This window comes from Ictidomys tridecemlineatus, chromosome 5 (genome assembly GCF_052094955.1).
Source record: "Ictidomys tridecemlineatus isolate mIctTri1 chromosome 5, mIctTri1.hap1, whole genome shotgun sequence".
NCBI classification, from domain to species: Eukaryota; Metazoa; Chordata; class Mammalia; order Rodentia; family Sciuridae; genus Ictidomys; species Ictidomys tridecemlineatus.
The window spans coordinates 158,146,595-158,168,690 of record NC_135481.1 but is presented as its reverse complement, the minus strand read 5'-3'; the positions used below and the strand labels follow the sequence as shown (position 1 = coordinate 158,168,690).

The following is a 22,096-nucleotide window of genomic DNA, read 5'->3' as shown; positions in this document are numbered from 1 at the left end:
TATATCTCTTTTCTAGTTTCAGATCCTTTCTTAAATTCATATTCTGAAACAATCCTTATGAATGTTATCTGTGCATTTAATTTACATAACCAATCTAATTCTAGGAGAGGGATCAGACTATCTGACACAGAAAACAAATCAAAACAAAACAAAACAAAAACAAACCAAAAAATTGTGCCTTAATTTTTTTTTCTCCCAGGTTGCATTCAAGGAGTTGGAACACAGGATATTTTTGAGCCTGACCTATATCCCTTATTATTATTATCACAACACCATCAACTTTATATGAGTTCCCCACTGTTGATTGTACCCACAAGCTTTAATGGAGAAGGTCCTTTCCATCCTTTTCTTTAGGCTTTCTTAAAGATCCTTTTGCAGAGACCGCCAACAATACACAGGTTGGCTTTCTTTTCTTTTGTTTTTTTTTTTCTTTGCTGGGTGATTGTTGTTTATTTTGCTAGTCTCCCCAAGCATTTAGTTTGATGGGATACTGTCACAGCAAGAATTGCTCTGTCCCAGTGATGGATATCCCCTGGTCAGATGAGTATTCAGTCAGATCTTAAAAGGGAAGACCATTCCTGTCCCCCGGTCATAAACAGTTCTGGAACCTACTGCCTCATCCTTAGTGGCTTGCAACCTCCACCCACCATGGGCAAAAGGGGCTGGAGGGCAGGGCCAAGGCCAGCTCCTCTTTATCCATTTTTCTACAGGGCAGGCAGCTCATCTGAGGTTTTTATTTTCCCAGCCTGGGGCTGACCCACAGCAAGATGATCTGGGGCCAGTCTAGGAAACAGTGCTTGGACTGCCAGTGCTGGGTTGAAAGAATTTAAATCTTTTTTTTTAACCCTTTCTTCTGGTGTCCTGTCCTTAGACAGCAGAGACAATGCCTTTTTGCATTCTCATCTTAGTTCCTGACTGTTTAGACCCCAACTGCAACTGCATAAATGTACATACAGAATTTCTTTCACTTATTTTACCTCTGACGGATCAACTCCAACTGCAAAATTGTGTAGCAATCCAGAATAACCATTCAAAGGCCAGATTGTGTTACAGTAAAACTGCTTTCTTTTAGACAGTCTCATAACTACAGGTGGCCCATTTAGCCAAGCTCTTTCCCAAGAGACTACCTATAAGATCAATGGAGCATTGCCCATGTCTTAAAGGGCCAGTAATGAGATAAAAAAAAAAAAGAAAACAACAATAACGAAACAAAACAAAACAAAAAACCCAGATACAGAGAAGCAAAGAAGATCCCCAAACCACGGCTGATAGAAGGGAAGCTTTAAAACAGACAAATCTGCACATAAAGAATTTCTGCTACTTCACCTCTGACAGACCAACTCCAACAGCAAGATTGTGTAATATTTCAGAAAGCCACTCAACGGCCAGATCATTATAGTAAAACAACACCATTTTCTTAGACAGGCTTATACCCTTTCAGCCAAGATATTTCCCAAGAGACTGCCCTATTAGATCAACACATCATTGCCTATGTCTTAAAAGGGGCAATAATAGATACAAACAAAAATACAGACAGACAACCAGAAGGAATTCCTGAACTTAAGGCCAACAAAGGGATGAGAATCTAAAACAGACCAGAAGGGAGTAAAATCATTAGGTTCCCAAGTCCTGCTTAACGGTGACGCCTACACCAGCTGGCTAATGATGTCCTCACAAAGAGGGAACTGATGTGTAGAATCAAGGATCCTGATGTGCACACCATGGGACTCACCAGATGGCTAAGGATGTCATAACTTCACAGTATTCAGTTTCCTTTTCCTTAAAGTGGATCAAGATAGAGCAATCTGTATTGTTCAGGGAGAAAAGGAGCTCCTTGAAGCAAAAGGGGCTTCCACAGCTGCGGGGATAGTCCCTCAGTCCCTCCCTTTACTCACAGGAATAGCTCCTGTGGTTTGACCAGAGGTAAACTCACCCATCTCCTAACTCTCCTGCAGCTGACTCTCAACAAGTTTGCCACTACCTTGCTTCCTCAGCATGCAAGTGGGGCTGCGCAGAGAGCCAATCCTGATCTCAGGTCCCATCTGAGATGCCAGTTTGTTACAGAAAGTTTGGTCCTGGTCCCAGATACCAAACCAATAATGAGGACATTGTTTTGAGAAAAAGGAAAAAGAAGTTTTATTGCTCTGCTAGCAAAGAAGAAACACATGGGATTCCTATCCCAGAGGCTACAATTCTCCTAGGCAAATAAATGTATTTTTCATGTTATATCTTCAAGACTAAAAACAAGTTGGCTATTTCCTTTCATTTTTAGTAGGAAATGTTGGTTTCCATTTTAGTAAGAACAATTTGATTCTTAGAGTGGAAGAACCAGCCAGACTAGTTAATCCAAAGGCAGGCTGGTCACCATAATGTGTAAACTTAAAGAACTGTCATGATGTCATCATTGATGGATCCTGATCTTATCCTCAGAACTTCTTTCCTCCTCTGCACTATATATTTTTATTCAATTTTAAATTGAGGTAAAATTTGCATATCCTAAAATCCACCTTAGTAAATGTACAATTCAGTGATTTCTAGTGTACAAGACATCATCACTTCCGAGTTCTAGACTTCAAAAAGAAACCTCTGACTTACTAGCATTCACTTCCCATTTGCTTCATCTCCAAGCCTCAGGCAACTATAAATCTCTCTGTCTGTACAGATCTGCATTTCCTGGACATTTCATGTAAATTGGATCGTACAAAATGTGGCCTTTTGTTTCTGGCTTCTTTCACTTAGGATAATGTTTTCAATGTTCATGTGTGTTGCAGCAAGTATTAATATTTCATTACTTTTGGATATACCACATCTTTTTGTCAGCTCATCTATGATTAAGTTAGTTCTACATTTTTTTTGGTTATTATAAATAGTGCTTCTATGAGCATTCATGTATAATATTTTATATCTACCTAGGATTGAAATTTGAGTCACATGATAACTTTATGATAACATTTTGAGGAACGGCTGAGCTTTTCCAAAAGCATTCACACCATTTAACATTACCACCAGTATTATGAGAGGATTCCATTTTTTCCCACACTTCACCATCACTTGCTATTGTCTATATTTTAATTAGAGAAATACTTGTGGGAGTGAAATTGTATCACATTGTGGGTTTGATTTGCATTTCCCTAACAGTTAATGAAAGTAAGCATTTTTGCTTATATTTATTGGCAATGAGAATATTCTTTGGAAGAACTCTCTATTAAAATGTATCCATTTGGGGGGTTGTCTTTTGTTGAAGTACAAGAATTCTTTTTATTTATAATGGTCACTAGTCTCTTATTTGTTATATGGCTTTTTCCCAGTCTACAGGTTGTCTTCTCACTTTCTTGACAGTGTCCTTGGAAACATGCTTATTTTTCACTTTGATGAAGTTCAATTAATCATTTTTTGTGTATTGCTGTGCATTTAGTGTCATAGCAGAGAAATCTCAGAAAGAATTATGACCTTTTTTTCCCCAAGAATTTTATCATTTTTAGCTCTTACATTTTGGTATTTGATTCTTCAATTTATTTTGAATTAATTCTTGTATATGCTGTGAGGTTTAGTTTCAAATTCATTCTCTTCTAGGTACATTTATAGCTATCCCATTTGTTGCAAAAGATATTCTTTTCCCCACTGAATTTTCTTAGACACCCTCATCAAAAATTAATTCACTGTAAATGTGTGGATTTATTTCTGGACTCTCAATTATATTGCATTGATTTATATGTCTGGCATTGTGTCAATATCTCACAGTATTGATCACTGTAACTTTTTAGTAAGTTTTGAAATTAGGAAGTGTGAGTTCTCCAAGTTTGTTCTTTTTCAAGTTTGTTTTGGCTATTTTAGAACCCACTGATTACATTGTGATTTTTTTTTAAAAAAAAATAAGCTTATATTTTAGAGCAGTTACAGATCCATAGCAAAACTGAGAACATATTCAGAGTTCCAATGTAACACCTGTACCCACCCACATGCAGCCCCATCCACCATCAGAGCTTTGCACCAGAATAGTATAATGATTTGTATCCACAATTATAGTGTCAAACAAAATACTGTCCACCCACCCTCAATCTTCTGTGCTCCACCTATTCATCCCCACCCCCCTCATGGCAACCTCTATTTCTTTTATCTCCATGTTGTACAGTTGGCATCACACAATAAGTAGCTTTTCCAGATCTTCTTCTTTCACTTAGGAATTTATACTTAAGGTGTCTTCTCATAACTAGATCACTCATTTCTTTCCTCATCTGGATGTGTCAGTTTGTCCATAGGTGGCCAGTACTGAGAGATACCTTAGCTGTTTCCAAGTTTTGACAATTACGAATAAAAGCTTCTATAAAATCTTCATGTGCAAGTTTTGTGTGGATATAAGTTTTCAACTCGCATGGGTAAATATCAATTTGTGCAATTGTGGGATCATATGGTAAGACCATGTTTAGTTTTGTATAAAACTGCTAAACTGACTTCCAAAGTGGCTGTACCACTTTGCATTCCCACCACCAAATGAAGGGGAGTTCTTGTGGCTCCATATTTTTGTTAGTATTTATAATTGTAAGATTTTTAGATTTTAGTTGTTCTAATATATATATTTAGTTGTTCTAATATATAAATTGAACGTCATTTTAATTTTCAATTCCCTAATGGCAAATGAGGTTGAGCACATTTTCATTTGCATGTTTCCCATGTGTATATCTTATTTGGTGAAGTGTCTTTTCAGGTTCATTGTTCATTTTAAAATCTGATAGTTTATTTTCTTATTGAGAAAATAAACTCTTATTTTATTTTATTCTTTTCTTCATATTTTTATTGATGCATGATAGTTGTACATACTGATGTTATTTGTTGTTAAATATTCATACATTCACACAATACACAATACAACAACATAATTTAGCTAGCTCTCCTTGAATTTTAAGAATTGGTCATGTATTTTGGACAACAGTTTGTTGTCAGATAAGTCCTCCCCATCTGTGTTTTCTTGTATCATTCTTTTCTTCTTTTGTCATTTGCAGAGTAGAAGCTTGTCAATTTAATAAAGTTCAATTTATTAATTATCTCTTTCATGGATCATGCCTTTGGTATTTTATACAAAAAGTCACTAACATTCCTTGGGTTACCTAGGCTTTTCATCTGTGCAATCTTCTGGGGATTTTTTTAGTTTTGTATTTAATATTTAGGTAACTACTAGGCTTTGAATGTCTCCTTCCAGAACTTAGGTTGAAATTTAATTCCTATTGTAACAGTCCTGAGATGAGATCTTTAAAAAGTGATTTGGTCATGTGGACTCTGACCTCATTAATGTATTAAAGCTGTTGTTGTGGGAGTCGGGTTAGTTATTGTGGGAGTGGGGTCCTGAAAAAATGATAAGTTTGGCCTAATTTCTCTCTCCCACATGCTTACTTGTCTTCTGCCATGAGATGGCACAGCATGGAGGTCCTCAATAGATGGCAGTGACATGCTGTTGGCATCACTTCCAGAACTGTGAACCAAATAAACTTGTATTGTTTATATTTTTCCCAGTCTGTGGCATTTGGGTATAGCAGCAGAAAGTGAACTAAAATAGTTAAGATGGGGTTCAAGTTAAGTTTTGTGAGAAACATAGGATTTGGGTCTGGTTTCACTTATTTAAGAGTGGATGTTCATTTGTTCCAATCCCATTTACTGAAAATACTTTTATTTCTCCATCTACTTGCCTTTGCTGTTTTGTCAAAGATGGATGCATTATATTTATGTAGATCTATTTCTGGTCTCACTGTATTGATATAGTTGATGATTCTTTTGCCAATACCATAGTCTCAATTTTTGTAGGATTATATTGTCTTAAAGTGAGATATTGTCAATCCCCCAACTTTGTTGTCCTTTGATATGGTCTTGGTTGTCCTGAGTCTTTTGCTTTTCAAAAACGTTTGACAAGTTTGAGAATCTGTTCCTTTGTAAGATATAAAGTTACAAAATAACTTCTTGGGATTTACATTGGGATTGATTTGAAACCATAGATCAAGCTGGGGAGAACTAACATCTTAACAGTGAGGAGTCTTCCCATCCACATGCATTATGGATATGTAAGGTGCATCCATCCACATTAGGTGCATATATGTTAAAGGTTGTGATGCCTACTGGATAACTGACCTCTTCATCATTGTGCAATACACCTTTCTATCCTGAAAACTTCCCGTACATTCCCGTATGTGTAAATAATACTTATATATACTGTGTATATTTTCCCCAGCTTTCTCTTGATTGGTGTTATCATGATATATACATCTCTATCCCTTTACTATTAATCTATATGTGTCTTGGGTTTCTGGTATACAACATATAATTGGGTCTTTCTTTTTAATCCACTCTGAAGATCTCTGACATTCAGTCAGTATCTTTAGACATCAACATTTGGAAGTGATTATTGATATAGTTGGGTTAAAATCTATCCTATCATATTGTTATTATTTTCCACTCATTGCTTTTGCTCTTTATTCCTGCATTTGTCTTCTACTATTTTTCTGCCTTTTGTGGTCACAATTGAGCATTTTATATAATTTAATTTCCTATCCTTTCCTTTCCTTTTCTAGTGGTTGCCTTACAGTTTGCAATGTACATTTACAACTAAGTCCAAGTCTACTTTCAAATATCAGGGTCTCATTTCACAGGCAGAGCAAGTACCTTATAATAACAAAATATTCCTAATTCCTCACTCTTGTCTGTTGTATTATAATGTCATGCATTTTACTTATGCACAAAATGATGTAGATATATAGATAGATAGATACATGGTGACATATGCATGTATGTTGTTCCTAATATTATTCCATTATATGCTTCATTTTTGAGACAGCAGAAATACTACACCTTACCTAAGTCTAGCTAAGGGTTTGTTGATTGTATTTATTTTTTGAAGAACAATTTCTTGGTTTTATTGACTTTTTAAAATGGATTTTCTGTTCCTTATTTAATTTATTTCAGTTCTGATCTTTATTATTTCCTTTCTTCTACTAACTTTGGGTTTAGTTTTTTTCCCTTAGTTTTGTGAGGCATAATGTTAGGTTATTTATTTGGAAACTTTCTTCTGAGTTAATGTAGGCATTAATTGAGATAAAATTCCCTCTTGGAGCTACTTTTGCCATATCTATGGGTTTTAATACATCGAGTTTCCATTGACATTTGTTTCAAGATATTTTTTTAATTCCCCTTTTTGATCTTTTTTGACCCATTGATTGCTCAGGAGTATGTTGTTCAATTTCCATATATTTGTAAATTTTCTAAGACTCCTGCTGTTATTGATTCCAAGTTTAAAATTATTGTGGTTAAGAATAACACTTGATGTAATTTCAATATTCTTTAATTTGTTTAGACTTGTTTTGTGGCCCAGAGAATATTACATGCAGGCTTGAAAGGGATGTGTATTCCGCTGGTCTTGGAGGGGATGTTCTATATATGTTCGTTAGATTTATTCAGTCTAAAGTGCAGTTCAAGTTCAGTAATTTTTTTGTTGATTTTCTGTCTTGATGATCTATCTGTTGCTCAAAGTGGGCACTGAAGTCCCCTACTATTACTGTATTGCTATTTGTTTCTTCCTTAATGTCCATGGGTATTTGTTTTACATATTTAGGAGCTCTGATGTTGAGTCTATCTATATTTACAATTGTGATGTCCTCTTGATGAATTGACCCTTTAATCAATAGATGATAACCTTCTCTGTCTCTTCTACAAGTGTTTGACTTGAAGTATATTGTATCTGATATAAGTACAGACATCCCTGCTGTCTTTTGTTACTGTTTGTGTAGAATATCTTCTTCTATCCCTTCAGTATCAGCCTTTGTGTGTTCTGAAAGCTCAAGCGTTTCAACTATAGGCAGCCTTTAGATGGTCTTTCATATTATTTGTTCAGCCACTTTCTATCATTTGATTGAAGAGTTCGATCCATTTACATTTAGGTTTATTGACAAGTAAGGATTTACTCCTGCCATTTTGTTAGTTGCTTTCTGGATGTTTTATAAATCCGTTGTTCCTTGACTCCTCTTTTATTGCTTGCCTTTGTGATTTGGTGATTTTCTGTGGTGCTAAGTTTGATTTCTTTTTTTTTTTTTTCATTCACATATCTGTTAAGATTTTGCTTTGTGGTTGCCAACAGGTTTACATTAAGACTATGTTAAGCTGATAACAAGCTGACTTAATCACATACATATATACTCTAGACTTATACCCTCCCCCCTACAATTTATATTTTTGTTGTCACAAATTACACTTTTCATATTGTGGATTCCTTAACAACTTATTTGGCTATGGCTCTTATGGAGTATTTGACTTTTAATTTTCACATTAAAGAGTCAAAGGATTTACTTACCACTAATTGTCAGGGAGCATTATGAATTTGACTGTGAATTTACCTCTGCCAGTTACTTTTGTGCTCTTGTATATTTTCATGATAGTAATCAATGCCCTTGCCTTTCTGAAGCTGAAGGGTTCCTCACAGGAAATCAGTGTGCTGCTACACTTCCCAGAGTAATCATGGCTCCCAGTTTTTTCTTCCTGTTTGCAAACAGCCTCATTCAGAGGTGGGAGTTTAGGATCTTTTCTGGGTCTTCTTTAACACATGCACAGCCCTGGCCATATACACAGCCCTACATGTGATTGTGACTTTCTCTATTCCCATAAATTTTGGTGTTTTCGAAGCTCCCAGTGGACATCTCATTCTCTAGTTATTACTTTCAAATTTTTGGTTAGGTTACTGTTTGCGCCATCTGTTATTCACTGCCTCAGGCATGATGTTAAACAATTGTTGCTGATTATTTCCAACAAATTCTCACGGGGGTGAGAGGCTATTTGCATTGGCTGAGCTCTGTGTCAGGTTAGGTAAAGAAGAATCTTTCAGGAACCATCAGACATGTCCAGTAATGACGATCTGCCTCTTCCAGGGGCTGCTAGGCTTCTGGCTTGGCTCTGTAGATGTGAGCTGTTGGTTGTCAAGGCTACCAATGGAGCTGGGAAGTGGGAGTGAGAATAGGGCAAGCAAAAATGCCACAAAGCCCACTGCTCTTACTGGTTTTCAACCATTTGTTCTTTGAATAAATTCTCCCCACTTGATGAAATTCTTTAATTGATTTCTGGGGTACTGAAAATGTGGATTCCCTAGAGAAATCCTGATAATTTCTAAAATATTGTCCCTAATGTTTTCATTGCTATTAAAGAGGGGAGGATTTTTGGACATACTTTACCATCAGCAGAAGCTCATGGAACTTTGAATAGCAGGTGAAATGCTGCCTAGGTCAGATTTTGAAGTATATAGAACATCTCAGTAATCACATCACACATATGGTTATAAATGAGAAATTCATAAAGAGCAAAGCTTTTGTTCCTATGACCACGATGAGAATAACTTATGTTTTTCAGAAAGTTGAAATTTCCTGATAGCTGTGAATCACAGTGAATGATGATGTGGTGATTCTTTACCTTAGAGAAAAGAAACTGGTATTCTTTTTTATCTTTTATGTATTTTATTTTATTTTTTATAAATTCACGACAGCAGTGGAATGCATTACAATCCTTATTACACATATAGAGCACAGTTTTTCGTATCTCTGTATATCAAGTTTGTTCACGCCAATTTATGTCTTTATATGTACTTTTTTGCATTACGATTCTTAATACACATATATACCACAATTTTTCATGTCTCTGTACACAAAGTATGTTCACACCCAATTCAAGTCTTCATACATGTACAAAACTGGTATTCTTAATAAAATGAAGGCATCTGGAAGATGTGACATTTTCTCATCTTGCACATCTGTGGAAAATCCAGAATTAGGTATTGGTTCCTTCTAGCTCTGCATTTGGTGGAATATTTACCAGTGCTCTGGAAACCATGGATTGTTGCTTGGTAGGGGATTAAAGGGGTTTGCTCTGTGAACAAGGAGATCCTAATGTAATTTCAGTGCCTCTGAAGTTTCTCTTAAACACAAAGAGAGTGTAATGCACAAAACACCTGTGAACCATGACATTTTGAAGCTGCAGACCACCCACAGCATAATTCTCAATAGATCTGACCAAAGAGTTCTTTATGTAAAACACCTCAATAGATCTGACCAAAGAGTTCTTTATGTAAAACACCTCCAGTAACCAAAGACAAAAGCTGTGTGTCTATCAAAGGAATTTACTAATGCTAATAAAATGTGCGTGGTTTATAAATTAAAATCCAGTCTATTTTAGTATAGACAACTGCCTCATCTTGATTTATATACTTTACTTGCAGATAAGGTTGGTATACAGATAGGTGTATGGTTTTGTTCCACTCTGAACAGCACCCTGGGTCTTTTAAAGATATGACTTCAAGTCTAAGAATCCTGAGTCATTGGCTGGTAGATTCAGATCCTTGCATGGGAAATCTTATCCACGGGAGATAATAAGGTCTTAAAGTTGGGTGCTAGGAGGTCTGGAAGTTGCCTGCTGCTTCTTACAGAAGCACTTCTCTGGAACACCAAGATAGGATGGAAATATAACTTATAGGGTGCCATCTGCTCTCCTCTCCCCATTGGTCATTGTTTTTTTTTTGTTGTTGTTGTTGTTGGAACATTGCCTCCTTTCCTCTTCAAATTTCCAGTCTATTTACACACACTTTACTCTTCTATAGTAGTCATTCACTGCTTTAGGAAAATGGCATGTAACTTTTCACAAGACATTTAAGTCCTACGGTAATCATTGTTGCAGAAAGATCCATCAATAGATGCTAAAACGACTGTGGAATTTTGAGGAGAAACAAGAAGTGTGTAGTTACTAAGTATCTACCCAAAATATTAATTCCAAGTAATTCAGTTTATCATCACACATTATAAGAAATAGTACTGACACCATGAATCCCTTGGAAGGTTGCACAGAGAAAAACATGGTGTCATTTCACTGCAAAAAAAAAAATGCATAACTTCAAAGTCAATCCTCCAAAACTAAAGACCAAAATGTTTTCTCTGATTAGTGGATGTTGATCTATGATTGGTGGGGAGCACATGGGAAGAATGGAGGAATTTTGGATTGGGCAAAGGGGAGGGTGGGGAGGGGTTAAGGGGGTTGGAAAGATGATGGAACAAGATGGACATCATTACCCTAAGAAAATGTATGATTGCACAAACAGCGCATCTCTACACCGTGTATAACCAGAGAATTGAAATGTTGTGCTCCATCTGTGTATGATGAATTGAAATGCATTCTGATGTCATGTACAACTAAGTCGAACAAATAAGAATAATAATTAAAAAATGCATAACTTCATAAAAATCATAATATCAGAAAACCTCAATTAAGGGCCCTTCCATGCAATAGACTCTCAGTATGCTTCAAAAGTGTCAGTCATGAAAGAGACAGGAAAGATTGAAGAATTGTCCTAGATTTTAGAAAACAGAGGAGCAAAAATAATTTAAAGCAATGTTGAATTCTTAATTGGATACTTGAAGAGAAAAAAAGAGTATTAGAAGAAAAAATTATGACATTTAAATCAGGTCTGCAAATTAGTTAGTAGTATTGCACCTATAATAATTTCATAGCTCTGATTGTTGTAATATAAATACCCAAAGTGATACCATTAAGAGAAGATTGATGAGAGGCTGGCAGCAAATCTCAGTACTATTTTGCAACTTCCCATAAGTCTAAAATTAGCTCGAAATAAAAGTTCAATGAAAATGATTGCACCTAATTTTTAACATCTCAAAGGACTTTTTTCATTCCTTTAATAAGTTTTCTCATTGTATTAAAAATTTTGATATTTCTTGGACATAATATTTTAATGACTACTAGGCTAATGCATACTAAGTAGGTGAACACTTTGAAAAACTTAAAAGGAATTATGCCAAGGCAGGATTGTATCCTCAAATTTTGGTGATACTTTTTTCAAAGTTTAGGGTATGCCCTATTTTGTGCTTGAAATGCATCATACACATGTTGTCGAACTAACATAGTTTACAATATATGTGGAATTTGATGTAGAAAGTTTTCTTTTGAATATAATGTGGAATAGAGTGCCTTGCTAAAAGATGCTGTAGCTGAAATTCTTATTCCTTAGGGACTTCAGAATTTATTGCTTATAGATTAAATGCTTAAACATTGAAAATTCAGTTTTGTTACGTTTTTCAAATTTAAGAGGTGTTTAAATGCAAACAAGACATGGAAAAGTAAAATGGTTTATGTAATTTTGCGTGTTATCATTAGCTATAAATAGGGGTAGTTATTACTCTGGCTTGTATTATGGGTTGAGTGTGTCCCCCAAAGGTTCATATGCTGAAAACTGTCCCCAGTGCAGTGGTGTTGAGGTAGTAAAACTTTTAAGATGTAAGGCCTGGTGGGAGATAATTAAGCTATGGGGGGGCACCACCCTCATGAATGGATTGATGATTTCTCTTGGGAGCATTAGCTGTTATGGGACTAGATTAGTTGTGAGACAAGTTTGTTATTAAGGAGGCCATCCCATGAACTTGGCTTCTTCTGCATACAGCCAGTTCCTTTTCTTCTACTTCAGCAATGTTGTGACGCAGCCAGGGGGAGCTCACCAGGATTCTGGCCACCATGTTGTTTGGACCTTCTGCCATTGTGAATGAATAATCTTCTTTGTAAGTTACTCAGTCTCGGTCATTTTGTTACAGCAACGCAATATGAAACAAAATGGATATGTAGTCCTGATTAGTGGACTAATCTATGAGGAAGCATCAACCAAATGCAGGCTTCTCAACTTTCATATGCATAGGAATCTTTTGTAAAACTGAGGATTCTGATTTAGCAGGTCTGTGGCAAGCCTGCAATTCTGCATTTCTAATAAGCTCTCAGGTGATGCCACTAACTGCTGGTCTCTCTTAATCCTGGGACAACATTTCATGTAGTAAGGACTTAACTGAATGGAAAGGAAGTGCTATAGATGATTCCTGTCCACCACAGGTGTAAGTCTTCAAAGAAAATGACTTAATTTTAAACAAATGAAATATTTCAGTATCTGAATGAAGGTTGTATGGCTTGATAATAAAATTCGAGAAAAATCTCACCAACAAAACAAATTCTGGAGACAGGAATTGCTACATATGACACACCAGTTATTCAATAACATCTTTCTTTTTAAAAAAATATTTTTTAGTTGTTAATGAATCTTTATTTGTTTGTTTCTGGTGCTGAGAATTGAACCCAGTGCCTCACACATGCTAGGCAAGTACTCTTCACTGAGCTACAACCCCAGCCCTCAATAACATCTTAATATAACCTGAGATGAATTGTGGAAAGAAAAGAGATCCGGGGCTCAATCTAAGAGTAGGTGAACCAATCAGGACAGGAAGGTGTTGACCTTTTAAGCATACAGAAATCCCCCAAGAGGATGTTTACCACTGCCACCAGGGGGCGCATAACCACAGTGTTTTCCTGTGAACCCCTTCTAGACTAAGTCATCCTCTAATCCTGGGCAGCCCGGGTGAAATGAGTTAAGGAAATCAAGACAACACTGCACAACGTGGAGCCATACCACTGACTTCGAGTCTCCAGTGATGAGGACTTAGTGATAGGTCGTGCGTTTACACCTTTTAGGTTGTTAGAGTTGACAGCTGAGCTGGGCTTGAATTAAGGCGGATTCTGCAGTCAGATTCATGGGTTTGCTGTGGTTATCCTTATCCAGATAACACAGGCTGGTGCAAAGAGGCAACTGATTTTGTCAACTCTTTCCTTTGAAAACTGTGTATTTTCAGAAACTTTCATTTCTGCAAAATGTCCTACCGAGGAAGGATTGTCACTAAGGGAAATGGACTACACTTTAGATCTGTGACCAGATTAGAACCAGAAGTCCAATTTTCTGCTCTAGCTAGTGTCTGGGTTTTCTAGGATCCCTCAGAAAGAAGCCCTAGGACCAAATGCTGGGAGATGCTCACATTGGAAGGCAGGCCTGCAGACTTAGACCCAGCTCCTTCTCTGTCCTGTCAAAGTCAAACCACACCACTTCCTCTAATTTAAGTCAACTCCACTTAACTGCTTACACATGAGCAAATTCTTTTAATTTTGACTTTGAAAACTAAAGAACAGTACATATTGTGGGATAAAATAATTTCAAAACTATTACTACTATTTAGTAATAAAAAGTGAAAATCCCTCTTTGTTCATTACTCCCTACCCCCAATCCTATAATCTCACCTCTAGGAATAACCATTGCTAACCTCCTAAGTGTGTGTGTGGGTGTGTGTGTATGTGAAAATTTAAATCCTCAGAGATAAAAAGTAAGTATTTACAATTTCAGCCATTTATTCATTTTATCAGGATCATTCATATATTTGGGGAGAGAGGTCAATCATATATACAGGTATATGAATGTATGTGAGTATATGTATATATGTATGCATAAATATACATGTATATGTATACATATATAAACAGATTATTTTGCTGAGTTTTATAAAAACAGGATCACATAATTCATACTGTAGCTTCTTCTTTTTTTTAATACTTTTGCTATATATTATGGCCTATCAGGAAGAGGTTTTGAAATTAAAAAATAAAATTTAAATTTACAGATCTATTTTCTTTTCTTTTTTTTCAGATCTATTTTCTTGATTTAAAACATTTAATCTCTAAGCCTAATATTTTCTTGTTAGCAAAAATAAGCTCCAAGGCCCTCCCTGAGCTCCTCTGACACACTCAGCATCCTGTCTGTCCATGTTTACATGAACAAAATAAAATTAAAGGCATCTGCATGTTTTCTTTCTGAATGATCTTGAGAGACTGAACAAATTGCTCAAATTGTGAATACTTAATTATTTTTTCCTCTGAGGGTTTAACATTTTAATCTCTATTGTTTTCATGAATCTAAATTATATTTTATAGGAGTCATTGTTTTTTAAAATAGAACTTGTGAACCAAGGATGCAGACAAACCTAGAAGGTGTGTTTGCATACCCTCTGTCTTTATTTCTTCCAAAAAACCAAAATAAGTCAATTAAAATATGGACAAGTAGGAGCTGGTTAATATACTATGCATTTTTAGATTTGCCCTCCAGGACCCACTAGAAATACATGCCAAACTGCCTTTCTCAAGAACAGCCGATCTCAACCTTTAATAACGAAGAATTCCTGGTCACTGTTAAATAGTATACCTTGCCCTGTTCCCCAAGTCCTATTTGCTCAGGATGGGGTTGGGGATGGGTATTTCTGACAAGCTACCTTGTAGTTTTTAATTCCACCAACTCTGGATTACAAGGATGATGCTTCATGACTGTGGAGGATTAGGTGCATTATCTCTACTGTTCTGCTTCTCCTTCAGAAGAAAAAAGGGAATGGAAAAGATGTACAGGAAATGGGCTTGAATTAAAGTGGATTCTGCAGTCAGATTGACTTTTCCCACTAAAACCTGCCTTAAACTTTTATACACTTCTTAGGAATTCTTGTATGCTTATCTTTAAAAGTGGACCCTTCAAGTTTTTCAGTTTAACCTGTCCTCCTGTAGTCACCCTCGGGCTCCTCCTTATATAGGGAAACCGGTTTGAGAAGCGGTGGATGACTGTTTGAATTTCAGTTGAAGTTCCCTACAAAACTGGCCAATCTGGGAGGTCATTTGTCTCTGATCCAGATGCAGTGGTTTGATTATTCTTGGCTTACACGAAACTTGGAAGGGAACTGAAGCCTCAGGTAAGAGGGAAAAAAAAAGAAAGAAAAGAAAAACTGTACACTTACAAAGCAAGTAAGAGAACAAGTCACAGCTGTGCACACTGGACAGATCTCACGGAAAAAAATCTGAGCCAAAGAATTCTCCATTTACCCGAAGTTCAAGGACAGGCAACAATGACCTAGGCTGAGAGGGTTGGGGAGAGGGGTTTTATCTTGGAGGCAGTGGGGGATTCTTGCCTGGCAGGGGACTGGAACAAGGGAGACATGGGAGACATGGGAGAAATGGGGTGGGGTAGAAATATTCTAAGTCCTGATTTGGTAAGCTTATATACATACATTAACTTGTTGAGCTAAAGGCTTAAGCTGTGTGTTCATTTTGCTATATGTAGATTATACCTCAACAATTGCTTTAAAAGCTCTGAATATAGAAAAGGTTCACTAGGAAAAAATTACATTCATATCCATGCCATAAGTAAAAAAAAAATAACATCAAATCCATATAACTGGGCAGGGAAAAAAATTGGAGATGATTATGAAATAAGTGGTTTCTTTGAATTCCAGTCGTAAACTGAACACCTAAAATAATGGGAGCCTGCCTTGTAGACATGATGCTTTCAAAAGGCATGATGTGGAGCACTGACTCACCACACAAGAGGGATGATTTTTTTTTTTTTTTTGCCTTTGTAGTGCTACCAGCTCAGGGAGTATCTGAAGAAGCAGTTTTACCTGCCCCTCCACCTTTTTTCCCCTTGCATTCCTGGGGATTGAACACAGGGGAACTCTACTACTGAGTTACATACCAGGTTCTTTTTATTTTATTTTATTTTTTATTTTGAGACAGGGTCTTACTAAGATGCCCAGACTGTCCTCAAACTTGAGATCCTCCTGCCTCAGCCTCATGAATCACTGAGATTATAGGTGTGTTCCACCATAACCTACATTTGAATATGCAGCTAAGCTACAATTGAATTATGCAGTGATAGGAGGCCTGGACACTCAAGTGTATCTGAGGTCAAGTGTATCTGAATATTCCATGGACTCTTCTTCCTTTGATTCCCCCATCTACCAATATTGGTCTCAATGTGCTCAAAGAAAGTGAATATATCTGTATTACGCCTTGGAGGGTGGTCTTTCTTTCCTGAGCAACTTCTATGGTTTTTCTCTCCCTCTTTCTTCCCCATTCTAAACAGGAGGCTTTTCTGTTTGACACAACTGGCAGGATTGGTGTTATGGAGACACAACCTTGCTTTGTTGTGGAAACTGCTCTGTCAGGTCTGGGAACTGTGGGTGAGGGATGGCTGGTCAGAGATGCCTCTTATCTATGCACAGATAAGGCCCCAATCACTGACCGAGGGAAAGTTTGGCCTGAGCTGACAGTCAGCAAATGTGGTGGTGGTGGAGGGGGGCTTTTCGTTTTTTTGTTATAAAGCCTTTGAGAAAAATGAATCACTTCTATGCCCCACATCAGGTCCAAAGTCTCTGTTAGACATAAAACCAAAATGCTGATGGAAGGTGTGGAGGAAGCTTGTGGTGAGCCCAGCACCCAGCCCAGAGTGGGGAAGGAGCTTTGTGAACACACCTGTCATTCTTGGGAGGATCCTTGCACCTCTGCGGGTGATGCTGCTTTTTTCCAATCAAAGTCCTTCTCAGACAGGAGTATCAGAGACTGAAATTTTCTTCTTAAGGTTGTCTACACGAAATAGGAGATCAAAAGCAAACAGATCCAGGAATAAAAGGCCAAAGTCACCTCAAGTCCAATGAGGATACTGATTCTGAAAGATCATTAAGCACATTCTTCATTCTGACTCCTGCTCCTTCCAAAATTTGGTCTCCTGGGGATATTCCAAAGACTGGGAGGGGCAGGTACTGCAAAACTTACTGTTTTCCTTGGTAGAGGAGTCCCTCCCTCCCCCCATTAAAGCTTTCTCCTTTCTTCCCCAGGGCTGATCCGGAACTCAAGATCCTGCTCCACTCCACACTTGGCTGATAGAGGGGGTTGGGTGGGTACAAAGGACTTCCCTGATTGCAGGCAAATTCCTCCAGAGAAGGCGTCACCTAGTGAAGTGAGGAGCCCACCAGGTCTAGGGTTCTCTCACACTGAGGACCCCAATCCCTCATTTGTCTTCCCTGGGTGGTGGTTGGCTGTTTTGGGATCTTTCTCTCTGCTTTTACTTTACTACCGCCCTTTGCTCTGTTATCTGTCAAAATGAATATCAACTTGGGAGGCTGAGGCAGGAGGATCACAAGTTCAAAGCTAGCTTCAAGCAACTCAGTGAGGCTCTAAGCAACTTAGAGAAGTCCTATCTCAAAATCAAAAATAAAAAGGGCTGGCGATGTAGCTCAGCAGTTAAGTGTCCCTGGGTTCAATTCACCGCTTCCCAAGTCCTGTTACAAAAGAAAAAAAAATCACTTCTCTGATTCACCTGGTTCACATGAGTGTTTTCTCTCTTCCAGAGAATTGCCAGTTACAGGTTTCAACTCTTTTCCCTCTTGCTCCTTTCCTATCACCCCACCCATTCCCAGATTACACAATTCTTTTTGCCTATGGCATTTTCACTCAGAGCCGGTATTCATTTCCTAACCCAATTAGTTCCAGATTCTTTCTCTTACCTTTTGAGAGTTTTCATTAGAAAACACGATTTGAGTGTCTTTCCTAGATAGCTGGACTCTTCGGGGCTCCTAAACTTTCTTTTCCATGTCTCCAAACACTTGATGGCAATAACACAAGACACGCACTCCAGTCTGGATGAACTCACATATTTTTAAGTCCTCTTTAGTACCTGGTAACCCAAGCAAAGGGACAACCATGAAGGGCATTGCAGGGAAGGTGCTCTGCATGTCTGAGACCATGCCCAGCTGAACCAGAGTAAATAAATGACACACACAGAAAGCAAAAGTTTTCTACTCTTGCTGGGTGAAATGGCCATTCTATGGAAATAAAATCACCCAGGACTATCCACTTAGTCCTTTGCTGTGTCCCTGCTGTTTTTGGATGTGTCAGGGGCCATCTGAGAGGCTGTGAGATAAAAGATCAACCACAGTGGGGACACATTTGCAAGAGAAAACCTGCACAGTGGCTTCCTCCTTCTTCCCCACCTCCCTAAAGCCTGGAAGCTAGATTCCCTGATTTCTGATTCTATTCAGTCCACCTGGTTTCCTAGTGATCCTTTTTGAACAAGACCTTTTGTTTTCATTTCCCCACAAAGACATCTCCTTCTCAGGACCCTATGGCCACCTCAGAGAGGCACCTGGGAGGAAGCCAAAGAAACCCAAGTAGGCAGAGTGGGCTGTTCCTGGCATTACTAGGTATCCTCTCCAAATGGGCACCTTCTGTAGTGCTATGGGGCCCTCTAGTCTCTAAGGCAATCAACACCTCCAGCAGGTAGGATCAGGAAGACTGGAAGCAGGGGAACTAGGCTCTAACGTCCCAGGCTGATGTCCCCTCAGAAGGCCAGGAGCCTCCTCTTCAGGATGACCAGGACCTTCAGGGCAGATTTGTCAGGGACCTTGCTAGCGGTTCCCCTTCCCGCAGCCCCAGCACTGGGCTTGGTCCAGCACATTAAAGGGAGAGAAGTGTAAGCCTGGGCCAGAGGGGGGAGCCAGGACACCCCTAGTGAGCCACAAGCCTCTGGGGAGGCCTATTCCAGGACCTGAGTCTGACGCGCAGGGGGATCCCCACAAGGGGGCAGAGGGGAACCCGGGAGGCCCGCGGGAGGAGGCGAGATCGGTGGCCGGGTGTGGGCAAGCTAAGCGCAATAGTGTATCCCCTACTCCGGGCAGTCGGTGGGAAGGGGCTGACGAGACCCTCGGTTTCTCCTAAAGTTTTAGAGGAATCCTTCTTTGTGGATTTCTCTCAGATGCCTGCTCTTGTGCGTCGGAGAGTGGCTCCCCTACACCACCCGCTTTCCTTTGGCACCCGAGGGCTGAAGGATTGCGCACCGGGCTCGATCCCCAGCCCAGTTTCCTCCCCGCACCCCCTCCCCGTCGTGCTGGCCAGCTCCGAGCTGCATCTCTGGCACAGCCCCTTGCCCGCGCGCCCCCCTGCCGCCGACCCGGGCCCACCAGCCGCGTGGTTGCAGGCTGAGGGAACCCACACTCGTCCGCGCTCCCAGCTCGCTCGGTCCACTCGGCGTGGTCCAGCCCCAGCTCAGCCCTGGGTCCCCCCGGCGCGAACCATGGAGTAGGAGGGCAGCCCCGGGACGCGCTTCTGCAGCCCGCGAGGCCGGAGTCTGTCCGGGGTGGCCTCGCCAGCCGGCCGAGTTGGCCAGCTGCGGGCCCTCCTCCCGCCGGTCCTTCCCCGCTCCTCCTCCTCTGCCGCCGCCGCCCCCGCCTCCCGGCCGCCCCCGCCGCCCCCGCCGCGCCGCCGCCCCAGGCCGAGCGCGGGCGCGGAGCGTGGGAGCCATGGCGCGCGATGAGGAGAGGGACCCCGAGCGCCGGGAGGCGGCGGAGCGGGCGAGCGGCGAGGAGGAGGAGGAAGGGGGGGAGGAGGGACTGAGCGATAGCGACGACGAGGGCGACGACGAGGAGACCGGCTGCGGCCAGGAGGAGGGAGAGGAGGAGGCGGCGGCCGGGTGGGAGCGCAGCGAGGAAGCGCTGCTGTTGCGCGCAGGGTTGCCTACAGCCTCTGTCCCCGCCGCGCCCGCCTGCGATAGGAGCGGCCGCCGCCTGCCGGGGCCGCCGCCCGGCAGCCCGAGGATGCAGCCGCCGGGCGACGAGGACCACGCGCGCCGCCGCCGCCGCCGCCGCCGGAGGGACCTTCTGCTGAGCCAGCTCTGCTTCTTGGCCTCGGTGGCGCTGCTGCTCTGGTCGCTGTCGAGCCTGCGAGAGCAGAAGGGTGAGTGATCGCTGCTTGCCCCGAGTGGGCGCTGCGGCTCCGGCGGCTCGGGCTGCCGGGGCTGGGTGCCGGGCTGCTGCAGTCGGCAGGGCTGCACGGCCGGGCCAGAGCCGTGGGGGGCGAGCGGGCTGGGTTGACGCGCGGGGGTGCTGGGCTATACCCCGCTATACCCCGCTCAGGGGCTTGACAGCAGAGGTCACCCAGCGCCAAAACCGCCTTAGTGGAGAAGTGGCCGGCAAGCGTGGGAGCCTGGCTGCACTGGGAACCTTTACCTGTGCCTTTTGCCTGTGTGCGCCTCTTTCCTGCCAGCTGGAGGGACTCGTGGTGGCGGTGGTGGGGATTCTTTCTCTAAAAAAGCCTCCCAGGGCCAGTAATAAAGTTGTTCTGGTAAGATTCAGTACCTGTGCCGGTAACCACCTGTACACTCGGGCTTGGTGGAGGCTTGAAGGGGGCCGGTTAGACTGCTTAACATATAGTTCTCTATATAGCACGGGCAGACCGGCCAGCTTAGAAGGCTCCTCACCGCCTTTCCTGAACAGGTGCCCGCAACTTCGGCTAGGAAAAAAGTGTTAGCCATCCAACCAGGTTTCAGGAATGGTCTTATGCTCTTGCACTGACCCATCACTGGGAAGACATGGATTCCTTCTCCATACTCCCTTTTGCGGATTTGCTGCTCTGGAAGAAATTATTTCGGCCGGACCACTCATCATTCTGTCCACTCCTTTTCCATGCTGTGCCCCGGGTCTGCTCCTTCACACACAACTTTGGTCTTATCTTTGTCCTTGGCCTTTCTGGAGCTGAGATGGAGCTTGTGGAGAAATGTGCTCAGAACAGTTGTTCACTAAAAACAAATTCGGACTCAGGGGTGCAGCTGTCTAAGAACAAGAATGAGGGAAAGACTTGGAAGAATAGCTGTTGTAAAATGGTTTTATATCCCAGACCTTCAGGTGGGGTTTGTGGAAAAAACAGCCACATAAATGGTTGCAAGAAAAAGGAGTTACAAATATGTGCTGTGGTGTTAAGACAGACTTAGCTCTGCTACAAGGTGGTGTGAGGTGCAGAAAAGGCATTTTGGTAGTGATGGTAACATTTTTAAAGATGCCATCAATCAGAAAAGGGATCTCCCTCAAATTGGCTGTGTCCTGCTTCATGGTAAAACCAGACGGGTCCTTCAGGTCTTACCAGAACTCTCAGACTTCATCATATATGGTAATCCGAGAGAGGCGGTTTTGGTTTCCAGTGAAGCCTCAAGACTCCACAGCTTTCTGAATCCCAAATCATCAGCCATGGGTTCTGACATCAGGAAGGGGCTGAGCCTACATGAGGGAAGCAGGACTTCTCTCCAAGGGCAGATCCAGACCTGCCAGGCATCAGCCTGCTGACTCTCACCCAGTTTTTATGAGTTAAAAGCCAGTGGATAGTCCATGACCTCTCTGACAAGGGCCCTACCAAGTCAGTTATATGCCGGCCATTTTTTTTTTCATGTTGGGGCTCCATTAGTCACAGGGTTCTCACCACTTTCCAGGGTATAAAAGGCATTTTTTTTTTCTGGATGGAGACTGTGACCCTACACAGTTAAGTAGATCAATGGCAGGGGTATGCTTCACCCACTCCCAGGCAGGAAACCAGGCTATCTAGAGGCAAAAGGAAGTCAAACCCTCTGCAA

General features: G+C 40.9%; 1 protein-coding gene and 1 long non-coding RNA gene across 2 annotated transcripts in view; one reads left to right on the top strand and one right to left on the bottom strand.

Moving 5' to 3' along the window:
• Nucleotides 1-18,245: 18,245 nt before the first annotated feature.
• Nucleotides 18,246-21,886, bottom strand: LOC106144725 (uncharacterized). The gene is made up of 2 exons (XR_013439525.1): nt 20,703-21,886; nt 18,246-18,376 (listed from the first exon to the last, which is right to left on the bottom strand). It is a non-coding gene; the product is annotated as an uncharacterized LOC106144725 (long non-coding RNA).
• Nucleotides 19,941-22,096, top strand: part of Slc24a3 (solute carrier family 24 member 3) — a 520,120-nt gene continuing 517,964 nt past the window's right edge. Inside the window, exon 1 of the mRNA XM_078051346.1 lies at nt 19,941-20,430. Coding sequence (XP_077907472.1) covers nt 19,998-20,430 — 433 coding nt within the window. The 5' untranslated portion in view covers nt 19,941-19,997. The remainder of the gene's footprint in view (nt 20,431-22,096) is intronic.